The sequence below is a fragment of the Saccopteryx leptura genome, chromosome 5 (genome assembly GCF_036850995.1).
Source record: "Saccopteryx leptura isolate mSacLep1 chromosome 5, mSacLep1_pri_phased_curated, whole genome shotgun sequence".
Classification (NCBI taxonomy): domain Eukaryota; kingdom Metazoa; phylum Chordata; class Mammalia; order Chiroptera; family Emballonuridae; genus Saccopteryx; species Saccopteryx leptura.
This window is the reverse complement of record NC_089507.1, coordinates 146,879,489-146,894,671: the sequence shown is the minus strand read 5'-3', so window position 1 is coordinate 146,894,671 and position 15,183 is coordinate 146,879,489. Positions and strand designations below refer to the sequence as shown.

The following is a 15,183-nucleotide window of genomic DNA, read 5'->3' as shown; positions in this document are numbered from 1 at the left end:
CTCAGGAACCGATTGTCATTATCACATGATTCTGTTGTTCCTTCGTAAGTCTGCTCAGTGCAGCCCAGTTTCTTTTCTTCATTCATTCCCTCATTCTGTCACCCGTTCCTTCCTTCTTTCCTTCAACAAGTGTTCATCATCCATAGCCTCCTAGGTATCAGATAAAATGGTAATGTATATGAGAAACATAAATAAATAAGTTCCAGTCCCCTCTTGGTAAAGAGCAACACAGAAACCCAAGTTCACGAAGGTCTTCTTGGAACATGTGTTTACGTCTTCCTACCTTGTCTTTCTCCACCCACGGAAGAAGGAGGTTCAGGAGCGGGAGGGAGCCTTTCTTCTTCAACGTCCTGCTGTTTAAAGGCCAGAACAGGATTTCTTCCCACTGCTGAGGGGAAGTGAGCTGGAGGGAGGTCGGGGCAGTGCCCCCCAACTCTCCGCTCCTCAGAGCTGGCCGGCCATCTCTAAAGGAATCCAATACAAGTGGGGAGCGGCCACAGGTCACCACCAGTTTTCCTCAGCCCAGGACATTCTTCTCTAAACTTATCAACATTCCTAACACATTCCAGGCTCTCTGACGTGGACGGTCCCCTGCAGCAACCTCGAACACTGGCTGCAATGTAGCAATGGATTGAGGGATCAGTTTAGTTCTTTGTAATCATCTTATTTTTTCTTTGGCAAACCTTTTACAGAAGCCCACTATCTCTAACGAAAAGTGCCTGATATCATGAGTGCACATTAATTTATAAATATACAGCACAACCGGGTTTTTTTTTTTCTCATAGAATGAACACTTGCATGTAAGTGTTTGAAAAAAAAGAAAAAAATCCTTTACCAAGACTTGGACCCCTCCAATACCCTCCCCCAGGCCCTAACACCTGCCTCTGCCCCACAGGCAGTCCCGTCCTGTTCCCTACAACCACACTATAGGCTGGCCTGCTCCAAATTGTGGATGGACTCTGTCTACCCCACACCCCCCTCGCCAGGCACTAGGCTGCAGATGTGTCCATTATGTTGAGTTTAGCCACAGTTTGTTCATGTTCATAGCTCCCTGGGATTCCAAGGTTTGACTATACCACAATTACTTCCTGTCCTTTTATGGAGAGCCTTTGTAATGCTTTGTTATTATGTTGGGAAATTCCTTGTGCCTGTCCTTTGGTCAACATACATATATGCCTTTACGAACTGGGAGTGGTCAGTGGTTCCTAAAGAACATGCCAGCGTTTCCCTTGGCTCCAAAGAGTTCCTAAAGTGCTCAAGCCAATGGGCACTCCAACCAGGGTAATGTAAGGGAGCCCCTGGCTGCATGTCTTCCTTCTAGCTTGATACTGTCATGGCAGGGTTGTTTGTTACTTTTTGACCACCCGGGTGGGTGTGTTGTGGTGTCTCCTTGTCATTTCACAGCAGAGTACTTTCTGGTAGTCTGCTGACTAATCACATTGAGCATCTTTCGACACATGTGCTAGTTATTTGGATTTTCTCTTTTGCACAGTGCCTGCTCAACTCTCCTGTCCACTGTTGTATAGGGTTTTCTGCATTTTTATAATGGCAAGGTCCTTTCCTTCACAGGCACAGAACTGGTGACACTTCTCAGTCTTAGAGAGTCAGCAAAAGAAGAGGGTGAGTGCAATTAAGAGGGAAAGACACGTGTAAAGGGCAGTGAAAAGGACAATGTTCAGGCCACAAAAGCAGCTTCTGGTCGGACTTGGGTCCTAGAGAGCACAGATGGGAGGTCCGAGTAAGGGAGCTGAGGTTGGCAAGAGACTGCAGGGCCCTGCAGCTCACTTCGGTGCAGACCAAGGACAACTCACGGGGCCCCGGTGCCACCTGCCCTCCTGGGTCTTGCTCAGGGGAGGCAGCCCTCGGCGGTGGCGCCCTGGGACCGCGGAGGCCGGCGGCGACGCGCACCTGCAGGCATTGCCTCCTAGCCTCCGCCTGCGGGCGCAGACCTCGGCCGAGCCCGCCTCCCACCCACTTCCTTCCTCCCACCTCAGCCACTTCGCTTTCGTTTCCCCTTCGCACCGCCCGGCCGCGCCCAGATTTCCCGGGCGCGCGCCGCAGAGACGCCCATGGCCTTCGCCCGCCTCCCGCGCGCCCCGCTGCTCACGCTCCGGTCCGGGCCTGTGCGCGAGGCCTGCGCGCGGACCATGCCGCGGCCGCGCCGCTTCGCGCTCGAGCTCCCCGGCTGCACCCTGGCGCACTTCGCCGTGGGCACCCACGCCCCCGGCGCGCGCCCCGACCCGCGTGTGGCCGAGCTCCTGGGCCCGCCGGGCCGCAGCTACTCGCTGTGCGTGCCGGTGGCGCCGGGCGGGGACTGCGCGGCCCGGGTGCGGGCGGCGCGGCTGCACCAGCGCCTCCTGCAGCAGCTGCATGGCGAACCCCTACAGCGCTGCGAGAGGCGCCGGCTGCTGTGCTACAGCCCGGGCGGCGGCACGGGCGACCTGCAGCATGGCGTCCTGCTGCACGACCCCCACGACAGCCCGGACACCCGGCGCGCGCTGTTCGCGCTGCTGGACTCGTGCCTGGACGACCCGCGCCCGCGCCTGGTCGAGTTCCTGAGCGACTCACTCCAGCAGCTGTGGCAGCACCCGTGGGAGCTGCGGGACGGCCACGGATGGCAGCAGGCGGACCCCGAGCCCGTCGTGAGGGCCCCCGAGCCCGTGCTGCATCCGGTGGTACCCGACCTACCCAGCTCCGGGGTCTTCCCCCACCTGGACGCCGCCCGCGCCGTTTTGGAGGCAGTAAGAGTTCCCCTCCCTTCCCATCACTCAAGGTGGACCCCCCAGGTCCGCCAAGTAGACAAAGCGTGGAGCAGGGGGCTGCAGCTAAAAATACCTATTGCTCCGGGGCGTTGGTTTACCCCAGTGTGCACATTGGGTCGTGAAGGCGGCCTGCATGCCAGGCTCTTGCTAGATGTGGTGGCACTTTTGCAATTCAGGCTGGCCAGGACCACCCACAGTGATGTGGGAAAGTGGTACCCTAGCACAGAGCAGTGATGACAGGTTGCTGCCTAAGGACAGAGTTCCCTAGGTATGGAGGAGATGACGTCATCTCTCAAGGACTCTCCCTGTTCCATCTCCCAGGAGTGGAGAAAGGGCATGCCTGTGGGGGCTTAAGAAGCTTGGACTTAACCAAAGCCTGCCTGCTTATGGGGCTTAGACCAGAGTCACCGAGCTCCCCTCACTTAATCTTCCTGTCATATGTAAAATGCCTATCTTGCAGTGTTTCAACAATTAAGGAAACATGGGCCACACAGAGAGAGGATGCTCAGTTCTTGGGCGTAGGGTTCTCTGTGACCACAGCTCACGCAGGGTGGGAACGTCCTGATACTCCGCAGGAGGCTGCACTGTAGATCTTGGATTTATTTTACAAGCGTCTGGGATAGCGTTGGGGACTGTCTAGGAGTGCAGGGCCAGCTGCTTGGATTGAAATCCAAAGCCTGGCATGTATTACCCATGTTACCTATTCAGTGAGTTTTCTTACACATTCTTTGCATTAGATTCCTTATTCCAAAAAAGGGAATAACCAGTCACCCCTCACAGAGTGGTCATGAAGACTGGTCATGCTAGCCCATAGAATAACCCTTGGCTCAGAGTCAAGCCCACAGATAAATCAGTGTCCGGGCGTCTGCGTAGAGATGCCAGGGGTGTGTGGTTGGTGTGATGCAGGGTAAGAACTCCGATTCCCCGGGTGCAGGCTGCTCGCTCCCTGACTGCGCTGCTGAGGCACTCAGGCCGGGTGATGATGGCCGGCCATCTTTGGAGCCCATAGTGTGGCTGATGTTCCAAATTTGACACGCTGTTCCTGGCAGGGCCTAGAGTCCCACTGTCGGTGAGATGCTGCTCCGTCGTTGGTGTGTCACTCTTGTCCTTTCTGCTCTGCGGGAAGTGGGTCAGGAGGGCTGCAGATGGAGGGACCCTAATGGTGACCACCTCTTTGAGTGGCAGCCATGTAGTATATGTACAGCCGGCCAGCCGTTCTCAGGTTCCACAGACCTCACCTGGGCCTTCCCAGAGTGGGGCAGGCTTGCTCTCAGCTATTGGATCTGGCTACTGTGGCGGCCAGGTTGCTTCTCAGCTGACGCATGGACCTTGCTTCACAGTGCACACCCTTCATCCCTGAAGCGCGAGCCATGCTGGCGCTGGTCGACCGGTGCCCAGGACAGGTGCAGAAAGGCACGTTCCCTGTCATTGTCATCGAAGGACTGGATGCCACAGGTAAGAGAGTGTTCCCTTGTAGTTATGGTAATGGGATTCATCAGTCAGTGGCAGGCGACACGGATGGGCTTCGACATACAGAATGGTACACAGAGCTCAGATATGCCTCATGGGAGCCTCTTGCAGGGGCTGGCAGGGAGCTAGGCAGGCTGGAGATGCTGAGATGCACAAGTTCTTCCAGGTGAGGCCGTGGAGGGCCCGGAGCACTGAGCCTCACCTGAACTTGGGGGCCACCCGGGTGTAGAGGCCAGGGACTGGAGACAGGGTCAGGGAGAACTTGGAAGCTGGATTGTGTGTTCAGTCCAGAGAAGGGCTGGTTAGCTGAGGAAGGCAGGATTGGTCCCCCCGACAGAAGAAGGTGTGAGACCCGAGCCAGCATTGTGCAGCCAGGAACCTCAGGCCGAACCGAGGCCGTTTTTGTAGCAGAAGGTGGAAGAGGTAGGAAGTGGAGGCCAACTGGATGTCAATGTACAGTGGAGGGGCCTGCCCTTAGCTCCGAACATCGAAGCAAATGTGTGACCCAAGGGCAGCAGGAGAGAACCCAGGACAAAGCTGATCTAGGGAAACAATAGTGTCACCTGGTTTGGAGGCAAGGGTGACTCTTTCCCAGGTCAGCTGCAGAGAGTCACGAGATGTGAGCCAGAGCTGATAATGGGCCTGGGGACCAGAGGCCACTGTGCATTAGTCCACGAGAGGTCCCCCTTGGTTTCCGTGCCAACTGCTCTGACACCAAAGAGAGGAATCCAGAGTTTCCAAGGGCCTGCACCTTTCTGTAGAGAATCAAATTATTTAGTCAATGCCTTTGACCTACAGGGGGGAAGGAATGAATGTCTTCACTGGTTCGGTGGTCATTTTCGGGCGCGGCCTGGTGGTGAGGGGTCAGCTGTGCTGTGTTTTCTCTGACCTACAGGGAAAACCACGGTGACCCAGTCCGTTGTGGAGTCCCTGCAGGCTGTCCTCCTGAAGTCACCGCCTGCCTGCATCAGCCAGTGGCGGAAAATCTTTGACAATGAACCGACCATCATCCGAAGAGCCTTCTACTCTTTGGGCAATTATATCGTGGCTTCGGAAATAGCGAAAGAATCCACCAAATCCCCTGTGGTTGTAGACAGGTGGGTAGAAAGATGGATTTGGGATTGTCTTCCTGACATAGAAGTACGTATGCATGTGTATGTGTGCATGTGTGTGTGTATATCAATACATGCACACAATTGTGTTTGTTAAGTGGAACTGCATCGTGATACTATGAGTAATGTCGAAGATTTATTAACCACCTATACCACTGCAGGGCATTTTTGCTAAGAACACAACATCCATTGTACTAATAGCTGGAACAATGACTTGGGGAGGTGGATACTTCACCTCACCCCCGTTTTACCGATGAGGAACACAGGTCTGGGAAAGATGATGTAGCTTCCCTAAGTGAGGGAGCTAGAAATAACATTTGAGAGGTAGTAATCGAAGTCTCTGCTTCACAGAGCAGTGCTCTCGGTGGCTAGTTTGTCCATTGGCTCAGTGGACAAACCTTTCTCGGCCACCTGTGGTATGCCAAAGACCGTTGTCAGTTTAGAGACATCAGAGGTGAGTGAGCCGGTCAGTGCCCTGCCTTCCTGGCACAGACACGTGCTGGACGGAGAGGATGGTGACCAGGGGCGTGAATACAGAAGATTGGTGCTACAAAGAAGATAAATCAAGACCATGCGAGAAGGAACGGCGACACCCACCCCTAGATATGCTGTAGGTGGGTCCATGTCACCAGGTACTGTTGACCCGAGTTCTGAAAGTCCAGAGAGAGATGGGGGTGGAATTCGGGAGTGAGGTAAGGCACGGTGGAGAGAGGTGACCGGCGGAACAACACCCAGGTACGGGGAGAAGTTCACATATTGGAAGACTAGGTGGATGAGGGGGTTTCTTTCTGGATGAATGAGGAGAGAAAGGCAGGGGACGGGGCCCGGGGTAGACAGTGGCAGTCAGGAGTGGAATGTGGTCAAGAATTGATCATGAGAGCTGTGAGAGCCATCAGAAGCTTTTGAATAAAGCAGTCACATAACCTGAAAGATACTTTTGAGATTTTCTACCTAAGCAGTAGCTCCCAATGCTACAAAAAGGGTCAGGGACAGGTCATACGGGCTTACACCCCATGGCTCGGTGTCAAGGAAATGGCAGGTGAGATGTGACCCAATTTCACTCTCATCAGACTGGCGGGAACTAGCTGCACACATGCTGGTGCCCGGAGCTGGCACTGCTGCGGGGCAGTGGGAACTCCGACGGGGCTGGTGGGAATGCATCCTGCTATGGGGCCCTGGGGAGGAATTTGAGACCACATAGCAGATGGGAAGGCGCTTCTACTCCAGAAGAATCACTCATGAGAGTTGTTTCAGCTTTGTTTACACTACTGAAAACTTTGAGAAGCCTAAAGCACACCGGAGAGGAGACAGACACCCATGTACACATGGGGCAGCTGGACAGCGGTGTAAACTTCACAGCAGGAAGTGACAGAGCCTTAGTTTCAAAGGAGAATAAGCAAGGGGGCGGAAGAGTGGGGTCCCCGGGCCACAGAGCACAGGGCACAGAGGTGGTGTTCACTTCGGGGATGGCAAGACAGCTGTGTCGAGGTTTGTAAGTCTCAGGGAATCCTAGGGAAGGGTGAGACGCTGCATTCCTTTCTGAGACTTCTTGGCTTGCATGATACCTTTACCCCCATTGTTAAGTACCTGATGCTACTGTATCTGATATCTTTTATTCATTCATTTGTTCATTTATTTATTTATTTTTACCATCTTCTTTATTTCCGGGAGAGAGCCTCCCCTTTTCCTAACAGAGCGTCACACCGTCAGCCCAAAGGGACCTACGAAATTCCAGCAATGTTGTCCCTGAGCCATGTTGGCCATTCTTGACTGGCTGGTTTTATTATTATTATTATTATTTTGTATTTTTCTGAAGCTGGAAACGGGGAGGCAGTCAGACAGACTCCCGCATGCGCCCGAACGGGATCCACCCGGCATGTCCACCAGGGGGCAATGCTCTGCCCATCTTGGGGCATCGCTCTGTTGCAACCAGAGCCATTCTAGCACCTGAGGCAGAGGCCACAGAACCATCCTCAGCACCCGGGCAAACGTTGCTCCAGTGGAGCTTTGGCTGCGGGAGGGGAAGAGAGAGACAGAGAGGAAGGAGAGGGGGAGGGATGGAGAAGCAGATGGGCGCTTCTCCTGTGTGCCCTGGCTGGGAATCGAACCCGGGTCCCCCGCACACCAGGCCAACGCTCTACCACTGAGCCAACCGGCCAGGGCCTTGACTGGCTGGTTTTAAGATTGTATTTTTGGGGAGAAACAGAACATTACAACTATAACAGGAAAATCAAATTGGCTGACCCTCTATTTCAGAATGCCCAGTGGAGGCACCGTGGTCCCTAAGAAGTCCAGACAGCCCGGAATAGCACCAGCTTCTGTGTGTGGGCGGGTGCCTCGCGTCCTGTTTGCTGTCTGGGGATGGGGTGTGCATCAAACCCTCCCTGCTGACCGCCAAGTCCTTCGTCCCCTGTCACCTGTCCTCATAGAGGGCAGCACAGTGCAAGGCCACAAATGCGACAGTGTCATCTCACCCCAAGTGCAGTTTCAGCGGGGTGACAGGCCGTGTGAAGGGCCCACTGCAATCTTCCCACAGTTGTGGGTTTTACCCTTTCCATTTGATAAATACTCGAAAAAAAAAAAAAGATGTAGTTTTATACATTTTTAATTGACACAAAGCTAGGAAGGCCCGAGCAGAGCTATCCCTGGTTTCAGCACCCTCTGCAGCTGGTTTTTGGGGGCCCCCTTGACTTCCTGTGTGGATGGCGTGCTCACCACCTGCTTCCTTCTCAGGTACTGGCACAGCACAGCCACCTACGCCATCGCCACCGAGGTGAGCGGGGCTGTCCAACACCTGCCCCCGGCCCACCACCCCATATACCAGTGGCCACAGGACCTGCTGAAGCCCGACCTGGTCCTGCTGCTGACCGTGAGCCCCGAGGAGAGGAGGAGGAGGATGCAGGACCGAGGCATGGAGAGGACCAGAGAGGAGGCGGAGCTGGAGGCCAACAACGTGTTTCGTCAAAAGTAAGTGTCTTGCCCTGGCTGGTTGGTTCAGTGCTAGAGCATAGGCCCAGCATGTGGAAGTCCCAGGTTCGATTCCCGGCCAGGGCACACAGGAGAGCGCCCATCTGCTTCTCCACCCCGCCCCCTCTCCTTCCTCTCTGTCTCTCTCTTCCCCTCCCACAGCCAAGGCTCCATTGGAGCAATGTTGGCCCGGGCGCTGAGGATGGCTCCATGGCCTCCGCCTCAGGCACTAGAATGGTTCCCACCACAACAGAACAACACCCCAGATGGGCAGAGCACCGCCCCCTGGTGGGCGTGCCAGGTGGATCCTGGTCAGGTGCGGGAGTCTGTCTGTCTGCCTCCCTGCTTTTCACTTCAGAAAAAATAAATATAAAAAAATATGTGTCTCCATGCGATGTGGGTGGCAGGGCTCCCCACCCTGCCCGCGGAGAGAGCCAGGGATGCTGATGTGACCTTGTCCCCACTTCTCAAACCCGAACGAGAGGCGATATTCTCCAGGTTAGCGCAGCTTCGTCCAGTGGGACGGTCCCCTGGGGCCACCGCCCTGTCATTTTAAAGCCGTGGGGTGTCTGACAGGGGTGCAGAGTTTCCTTGTGCCTGCTGTGCCGGGAACAGCACGGACCCGAGCACAGAAACATGCGTGTCAGGGGCTCGGTTTTCCCCACCGTGACATAATGGGCACAGAGCGCTGTCCGAGGACTGGGGACTGCCACCTCGCGGTGCGGCTCTGTGACAGGCACGCTGCCACTCAGGCTCCGTCTTCCTTGCGAGGAAGGAGGTCATGAGCTGTGTTTTATGGTTTATGGAGCTGAAGCCTGAGGAAGGAAGTGATTTGTCTAAATTTGCACAGGTCCCAACTAGGAAAACGGGGATTAAATTCAAAGTCGTTCGAGGGTAAGGCGCTGCTGTCGGATTTGTGAGGACGTATGACCGCAGTAGTGGGGGTCTGGACCCCTTCCTTCCCAGCCCCTGGCTGAGCAGCAGTTCGTTCTGCAGAGCAGGCTGTGGCGGATGAGCTTGTGTAAAAACACAGTGATGGCCCTGCCATCTGAGCACAGAGCTGTGGTCACTAAGCGACAGTCTCGCTGTGGGCCAAGAAACCAGGTCAAGTCCTTTACTAGTAACAATTCCATTAAGCCTCATGACAAACTTGGCTGAGAAGGCATGATGTCAGTCCTCATCTTACTGATGAGGAACACAACTCTAACCCACAAGGCCATCACGCCTCAGGAGTGCGTGGGCATTGCGGCAGCTGACTCTGAGAGGGGACGAGGGACTCTGGTGACATTTCAGATGTCCCCAAGTGGAAACACCATGTGGGCTAAGGCAGTGGTCCCCAACCTTTTTGGGCCACGGACCAGTTTAATGTCAGAAAATATTTTCACGGACCGGCCTTTAGGGTGGGACAGATAAATGTATCACGTAACCAAGACAAGCATTAAGAGTGAGTCTTAGACAGATGTAACAGGGAATCTGGTCATTTTTTAAAAAATATAACATCGTTCAGACTTAAATATAAATAAAACGGAAATAATGTAAGTTATTTATTCTTTCTTTGCGGACCAGTACCAAATGGCCCACGGACCGGTACAGGTCTGCGGCCCAGGGGTTGGGGACCACTGGGCTAAGGGCCTCGGGCTTGTTCAACACTTGGGTCCTCTGAAATCCTCTGTGTGCAGACTGTGGAGATATTTGTCATTGTGCAAATGACTGAATCACTTTGGGCCTCTGCTCCCTTTGTTGGCAAAATGGGGGTGCCCATGCCTCCTCCTCTAGGTCACTTTGAATGTAAGCATCGTGCAGAATCCTAATGCCTGGCGACAGCAGGTACTCCTACCTGCAAGCCATTAGACATTGCGACTAACTTGTGTATTAAACATGGTGTCTCCCACAGGTCCTGTGGGCAAAGCTCGTTGCTAAGGGGGCCTTGTGTCCAGCAGTGTCTATAATGATGGGAAAATGCCATCCACAGGAAAAACTATGTTGCCAAGTGTGCCAACCCTGTTCATTCTGCCCACCTCCAGGGTAGAAGTGTCCTACCAGCGGATGGAGGGCCCCAGCTGCCAGGTGGTGGATGCCAGCCCCTCAAGAGAAGAGGTCCTCCGGACAGTGTTGAGCCTTATCCAGGAGAAGTGTATTGGGCCGTTGTAACTCAGGCCCCGTGACACACTTTGCACCACGTTGTTACACAGCCCACGACTGGTTACGCATTTTCCCAGGTTCCTGTTGTGTAAGCATCTTGTGTAGTAGAAACTGGGGACCCAGCGTTTCGGTTTTACCTCAATTATTATACTTGCTTGTGACGGATGGACCCATCAGGGTTGAGACTGCTCACGTCCATGAGAGGCTGGTGATGGCTTCCTACCTAGTATAGCACATTGTTTTCTTGGAATGTATTTTTAACTCCATCCCTACCAAAGGCCTCTAAGGTTTGTCTCATCCAGAAGGTGTGAGGTGTGCAGACACAACCAGCAGGATCTTCTGACTCAACAGCCATCCTGCCCCCGGCCTCTGCCATGTCTACACCTGGCTCACTGAGGAGATGGGGACATGGGCAGTGTTGATGTCTTCCCAGCCCGGCCAGCCTCACCCCATCCTTCTGACTGGGCCCCAGATCTGAGCACTGAGCGCTCTTGCAACACATGCCTCTGTGTCCCAGCTCCCATGGAGCTGTCTTGTGGGGAGGGGCGCTCACCCTGGAGGCGTCCGACCTGTGTCTGTGGCTTGCAGCCCTGACAGGGTCCTCCCCTCAGCACGTCTGAGTCAGACAAGGAGACTGCCCACCCATCAGGCTCTCAGGGCAGATGCACCAACCTTCCTTGAATGGTAGTCTTCACTCAGAGTCCTGTCCCTCCCTCTGCAGACAGGGCTTTGGCTAGAATGAGGGTTCTGCCTTGAACGGGGTGCATTCAACCTTGCCAGAGCAGCCATGCATTGATGCTGATGTTCACCTCAGATTTTCCATGGCGTCCGGACAGTGCCTCGCTAATTAAATCGGAAGCCAGGAAGCCATGGCTATGCCGGCTGTGTGTTTTTGTTATGTGGATGTAATTTGTCTTTCTGAATGAGCACAGTGGATCCTGGCATGGGATCCCTTAGTAAATCATCTTGCACTCGAACGTCTCAGGACTGCACATAAAATCAGCTTAGCAATCACTCTTGCTTGGAAACAGTAGCTGAGACAAGAGGAAACGTAATAGCTTGGTGGCCTTGGGTGGGTCACGTAACATCAGGGGTCCGTGGGGTTGGCCGAACCAGGTGATTACCTATAATTTCCTCCAGCTCTAAGATAGATGATGCTGTAAATTCAAGGAGACATTCGCCCCACCACCAACACACACACACACCCTCAATAATTATATTCAAGGCCTTACCAGGTTTGTAACATGGAATCTTAGATGATATTAAAGTTTAGTATTCACTGTAGCACACTATTTTTCCAAAACTGTAGGTAATTTGTACATAATCTATCTCTGTATATACATAGGTCATTGATTTCAGTCGAAAAATTGTTAAAGCTGATAGAGTGTTAGGGTAATCATTATAATGTGATCGCTAATTACGTTCTTGGTGTTAATCACTTTAAACCTTCTGAGAAGCTGACACTGGCTGCCTAGGAAAGCAAGCATTTGATGCTGTCTTCATGTACCTTGCAGATGAATAAACCCGCTGTGTTTCTTTTCCTAATCTATGCTGTTCTCACAAGCGTGTGTTGGTTTTCTGCGGGTACCCCTCCAGAGTAGCTCTTGAGTAGGAGGAAAATTTTGGTCAAGGAAGAGGTCCTTAGCTCACACGATGTTTTCACTTGGGGACATCTAAAACATCACCAGAGTTTATCATCCCCTGTTGAGGGGATGACAAGAAGGTCAATGGAGGTGTGAGCTCCTGGCTCAAGTGCAATTTGCATCAAAGCGCTTTGGGAGGAAGGGAGGGCATTTTATTTTATTTAAACACCACTTCAAGGTCCTGGGCCATTGGCTCAGCAGTAGAGCATTGGCCTGGAGTGTAGAAGTCCCATGTTCGAATCCCAGTGAGGGCACACAGGAGAAGCACCCATCTGCTTCTCCACCCCTCCTTCTTCCCCTTCTCTCTCTTTCTCTCTCTTCCTCTTCTGCAGCCATGGCTCGAATGGTTTGAGTAAGTTGGCCCTAGGCACTGAGGATGGCTTCATGGCTTTGCCTCGGGCTCTAAAATAGCTCAGTTGCTGAGCAATGGAGCAGCGGTCCCAGATGGGCAGAGCATCAGCTAGTAGGGGGCTTGCCAGGTAGATCCTGGTTTGGGCGCATGTTGGAGTCTGTCTCTGCCTCCCCGCTTCTCACTTAATAATAAACAAACAAACAAACAAAAACTTCAAGAATGTACGATCCCTTCTTCATTGCACATACTAATGGAATTGTCTTCTAATCCACTGAACCTTGGAGCTCCTTATTCACTGGTAGAGGATACAATGTGGGAATCTGGGATAAGACAGTGCCTCTCACCCAGACACTAGTGACAGGGACTGTGTGCTTGGCTCTGTCTTATTACAAGGCGAGGTTCACTGCTCTTCCTGTGAGAGCACTTTAAAAGCTGCCCCAGATATTTATCCTCCTGTTCAGCCACCATCATGGATGTTTTAGCCCCACACGTGGCTGCTGAGGATTATGGGTTCATTTCTAAGGCCCGTGACAGCTAGCGTGGCCCACTGACCACTCCCAGCTTCTTCTAGTAACCCGTGAGCAGACCCAAACCACAGAAGGTCAGAGGAGGGAGACCCTCTCTGTTGTGGACCGTAAGGCAAAAAGCCATTGTAGATTAGAGGCTTAGCAAAAGGCTAAGTTCTCCCCTCTCCATCTCCATATTTGGCTTTGATGCTGAGTGTTTGCACCCACTCCACTTGCTTCCTTGGGTTGCTGGAAGCAATATACATGCCTTTCCTCTGACTCTTTGTTTTCGGATGTTGGTAGATTTCACTAATGCATCCTGTTTTATGCCTTGGGAGAGTTCCTGTCTTAGCCTTGGATGTGCAACTTTGTATCAGGGTCCTTGATTTGCATATGACTATATAATAAAGCGAACTGGGGCTATGAGGCACTCGGATACTGCCAGGCATGATGAAGAGTCCTCCCGGTCCCATCATTTTTGTTTTGATAAGTGTGTTTCCTTAATTCTGCACCAGTATTAGGAGCGGTGCTGGTCCGCGGCACCTCTCCCCTCTGAACCCTTCACACTGGGGCCAGAGCACTGAGCTCTGCTTCCCATTGACAAGTCAGTCTACCAGCAAGTTCATTGTCGACTCCTGTAAGTGCTGCTTTGTTCACGAGCTTGGACATGTTCTCGGGAGGAGTGGGGAGAGGAGGGATGTGCTGGCCTTTCTTTTGCCACGTAGGTATTTTTATTTCTCAGTTCCCAAGTGCAGTCACTTCATGACATTCATTCAGCCTGCACTGCACTCCACAACTAGGAGAATGTATCCCTTTCCGTTGCCTGTGAGTCAACTAGTCTTTCTTGTGAGCAGCATAACTGGTCAGTAGAGGAAAAAAAAAAACCCAAAAAAACTCAGACAGGGTTTTGCCTAGAATGAGAGATATTTTAGAGAAAATGCTAGTGTCTCGGATTTCTGAGACCTCCAAGGCCCACTCTGGCCTGGCAGGAGGGGTCCCAGCCTGCCATGGAGGAAGAGAGAGGATGGGTCTATGGCAGCGGTCCTCAATCTGTGGGTCACGACCCACAGGTTGAGAACCGCTAGTCTATGGTCACGTTACCTCTGGCTACCTGGACTCAACAGCCCCGCTGGTGTAGGCAGTGGAAGTGAGTCTCCTGTTGCCCCTTATGACACACACACAACCTCCGCGGCAGCCCCCTTGGTGCCTGGGTCCAAGTCTCTGACCTCCGTCCGACCCTGTCAGGTCACCTTCATACCCAGCTTTAACTCCACGGTCACGGGAGTATCCTCTCTGGGGGCCCTTGTTCTTTCAGGATGTGTTCAAATGTCAAGGGACAGAGACAACAGCCAAGAATGTAGAGGCCCCTTGCCCCATGCAGTCCAATGCTTATGCTCAGCAATTATCATGAATGAATTGATTTTAGGGTTCTCGTACGTTGAATGCAAAACCTCTGACTCTGGCCCGTGCATTTCGTGTGGAGCCTGTGCCCTGGTTTAACGCTACCATGCAGCATTTTGTTGCAGGACTTGAGTATATACATACGTGTGTGTGTGTGTGTGTGTGTGTGTGTGTGTATTTTTTTTTTTTCTTTCCAATAAGTGGAATATTTAAGATGCTTGTGTGGCAAACCAGTAACAGATTTTGTCTGGGTCCATCCCTGGGTACGACGTGGAGGTCAAGGAACTCTGAGCCAGTGCATCCCATGCCCTCTAGGGGGCGGAAAAACACTCGCCCAAACCACTCAAGGGGGAGAGGGCTGTCCTTCTGCTGAGATCACCACGTCCCTCCTTCCGCGCACACACTCTGCTCTGAGTCACAACAGAGGGTCCTTTCATTCCTATTGCAGCATCTGCTCTAATGGGAGAACAAAGGATGAGAAACTCGGGACCTTTCTAGGTCCAAGGAGCAAGCCTTCCAAAGTAGGCTAATGTCTTCTTTCAAGACTTTGTAAATACAGCCCTGGGGTCAGAAAAATAAACATTCAAAGAAAAGACCCTGGGACCCTAGAACTCAGTGTCTTTCTTTAGTAATTGTGGAAAACAGGGGCCCTGGAAAGGCTTGCCCCGCCCAGGGTCAGATAACTGGTTAGCAGCAGATGTAAGGCTGACAAATTTTTCCAGTTATTTTTCTGCTCCTTGATGCCATCCACCTTGTACACGCACATCTACACACATATATATGTATGTACGTATATGTGGGTGCACATATTTTCTTCCCGGCATGTGA

The 15,183-nt window shown here is 52.7% G+C and overlaps 1 protein-coding gene across 1 annotated transcript; it reads left to right on the top strand.

Annotated features, from left to right (window-relative positions):
* Positions 1-1,896: 1,896 nt before the first annotated feature.
* Positions 1,897-12,002, top strand: CMPK2 (cytidine/uridine monophosphate kinase 2). The gene is made up of 5 exons (XM_066385852.1): positions 1,897-2,741; positions 4,103-4,217; positions 5,128-5,329; positions 8,078-8,311; positions 10,336-12,002. The coding sequence occupies exons 1-5, from the start codon at positions 2,070-2,072 to the stop codon at positions 10,460-10,462; spliced, it is 1,350 nt and encodes a 449-aa protein (XP_066241949.1). The 5' UTR covers positions 1,897-2,069; the 3' UTR covers positions 10,463-12,002.
* The last annotated feature ends 3,181 nt before the right edge of the window (positions 12,003-15,183 follow it).

Bases quoted from the DNA above. Each gene is read 5' to 3' on its own strand.
- CMPK2 (XM_066385852.1), top strand. From the start codon at position 2,070: ATGGCCTTCGCCCGCCTCCCGCGCGCCCCGCTGCTCACGCTCCGGTCC. The intron at 2,742-4,102 runs GTAAGAGTTCCC...CTTGCTTCACAG, and splicing joins CCCGCGCCGTTTTGGAGGCA to TGCACACCCTTCATCCCTGA. The intron at 8,312-10,335 runs GTAAGTGTCTTG...GCCCACCTCCAG, and splicing joins AACAACGTGTTTCGTCAAAA to GGTAGAAGTGTCCTACCAGC.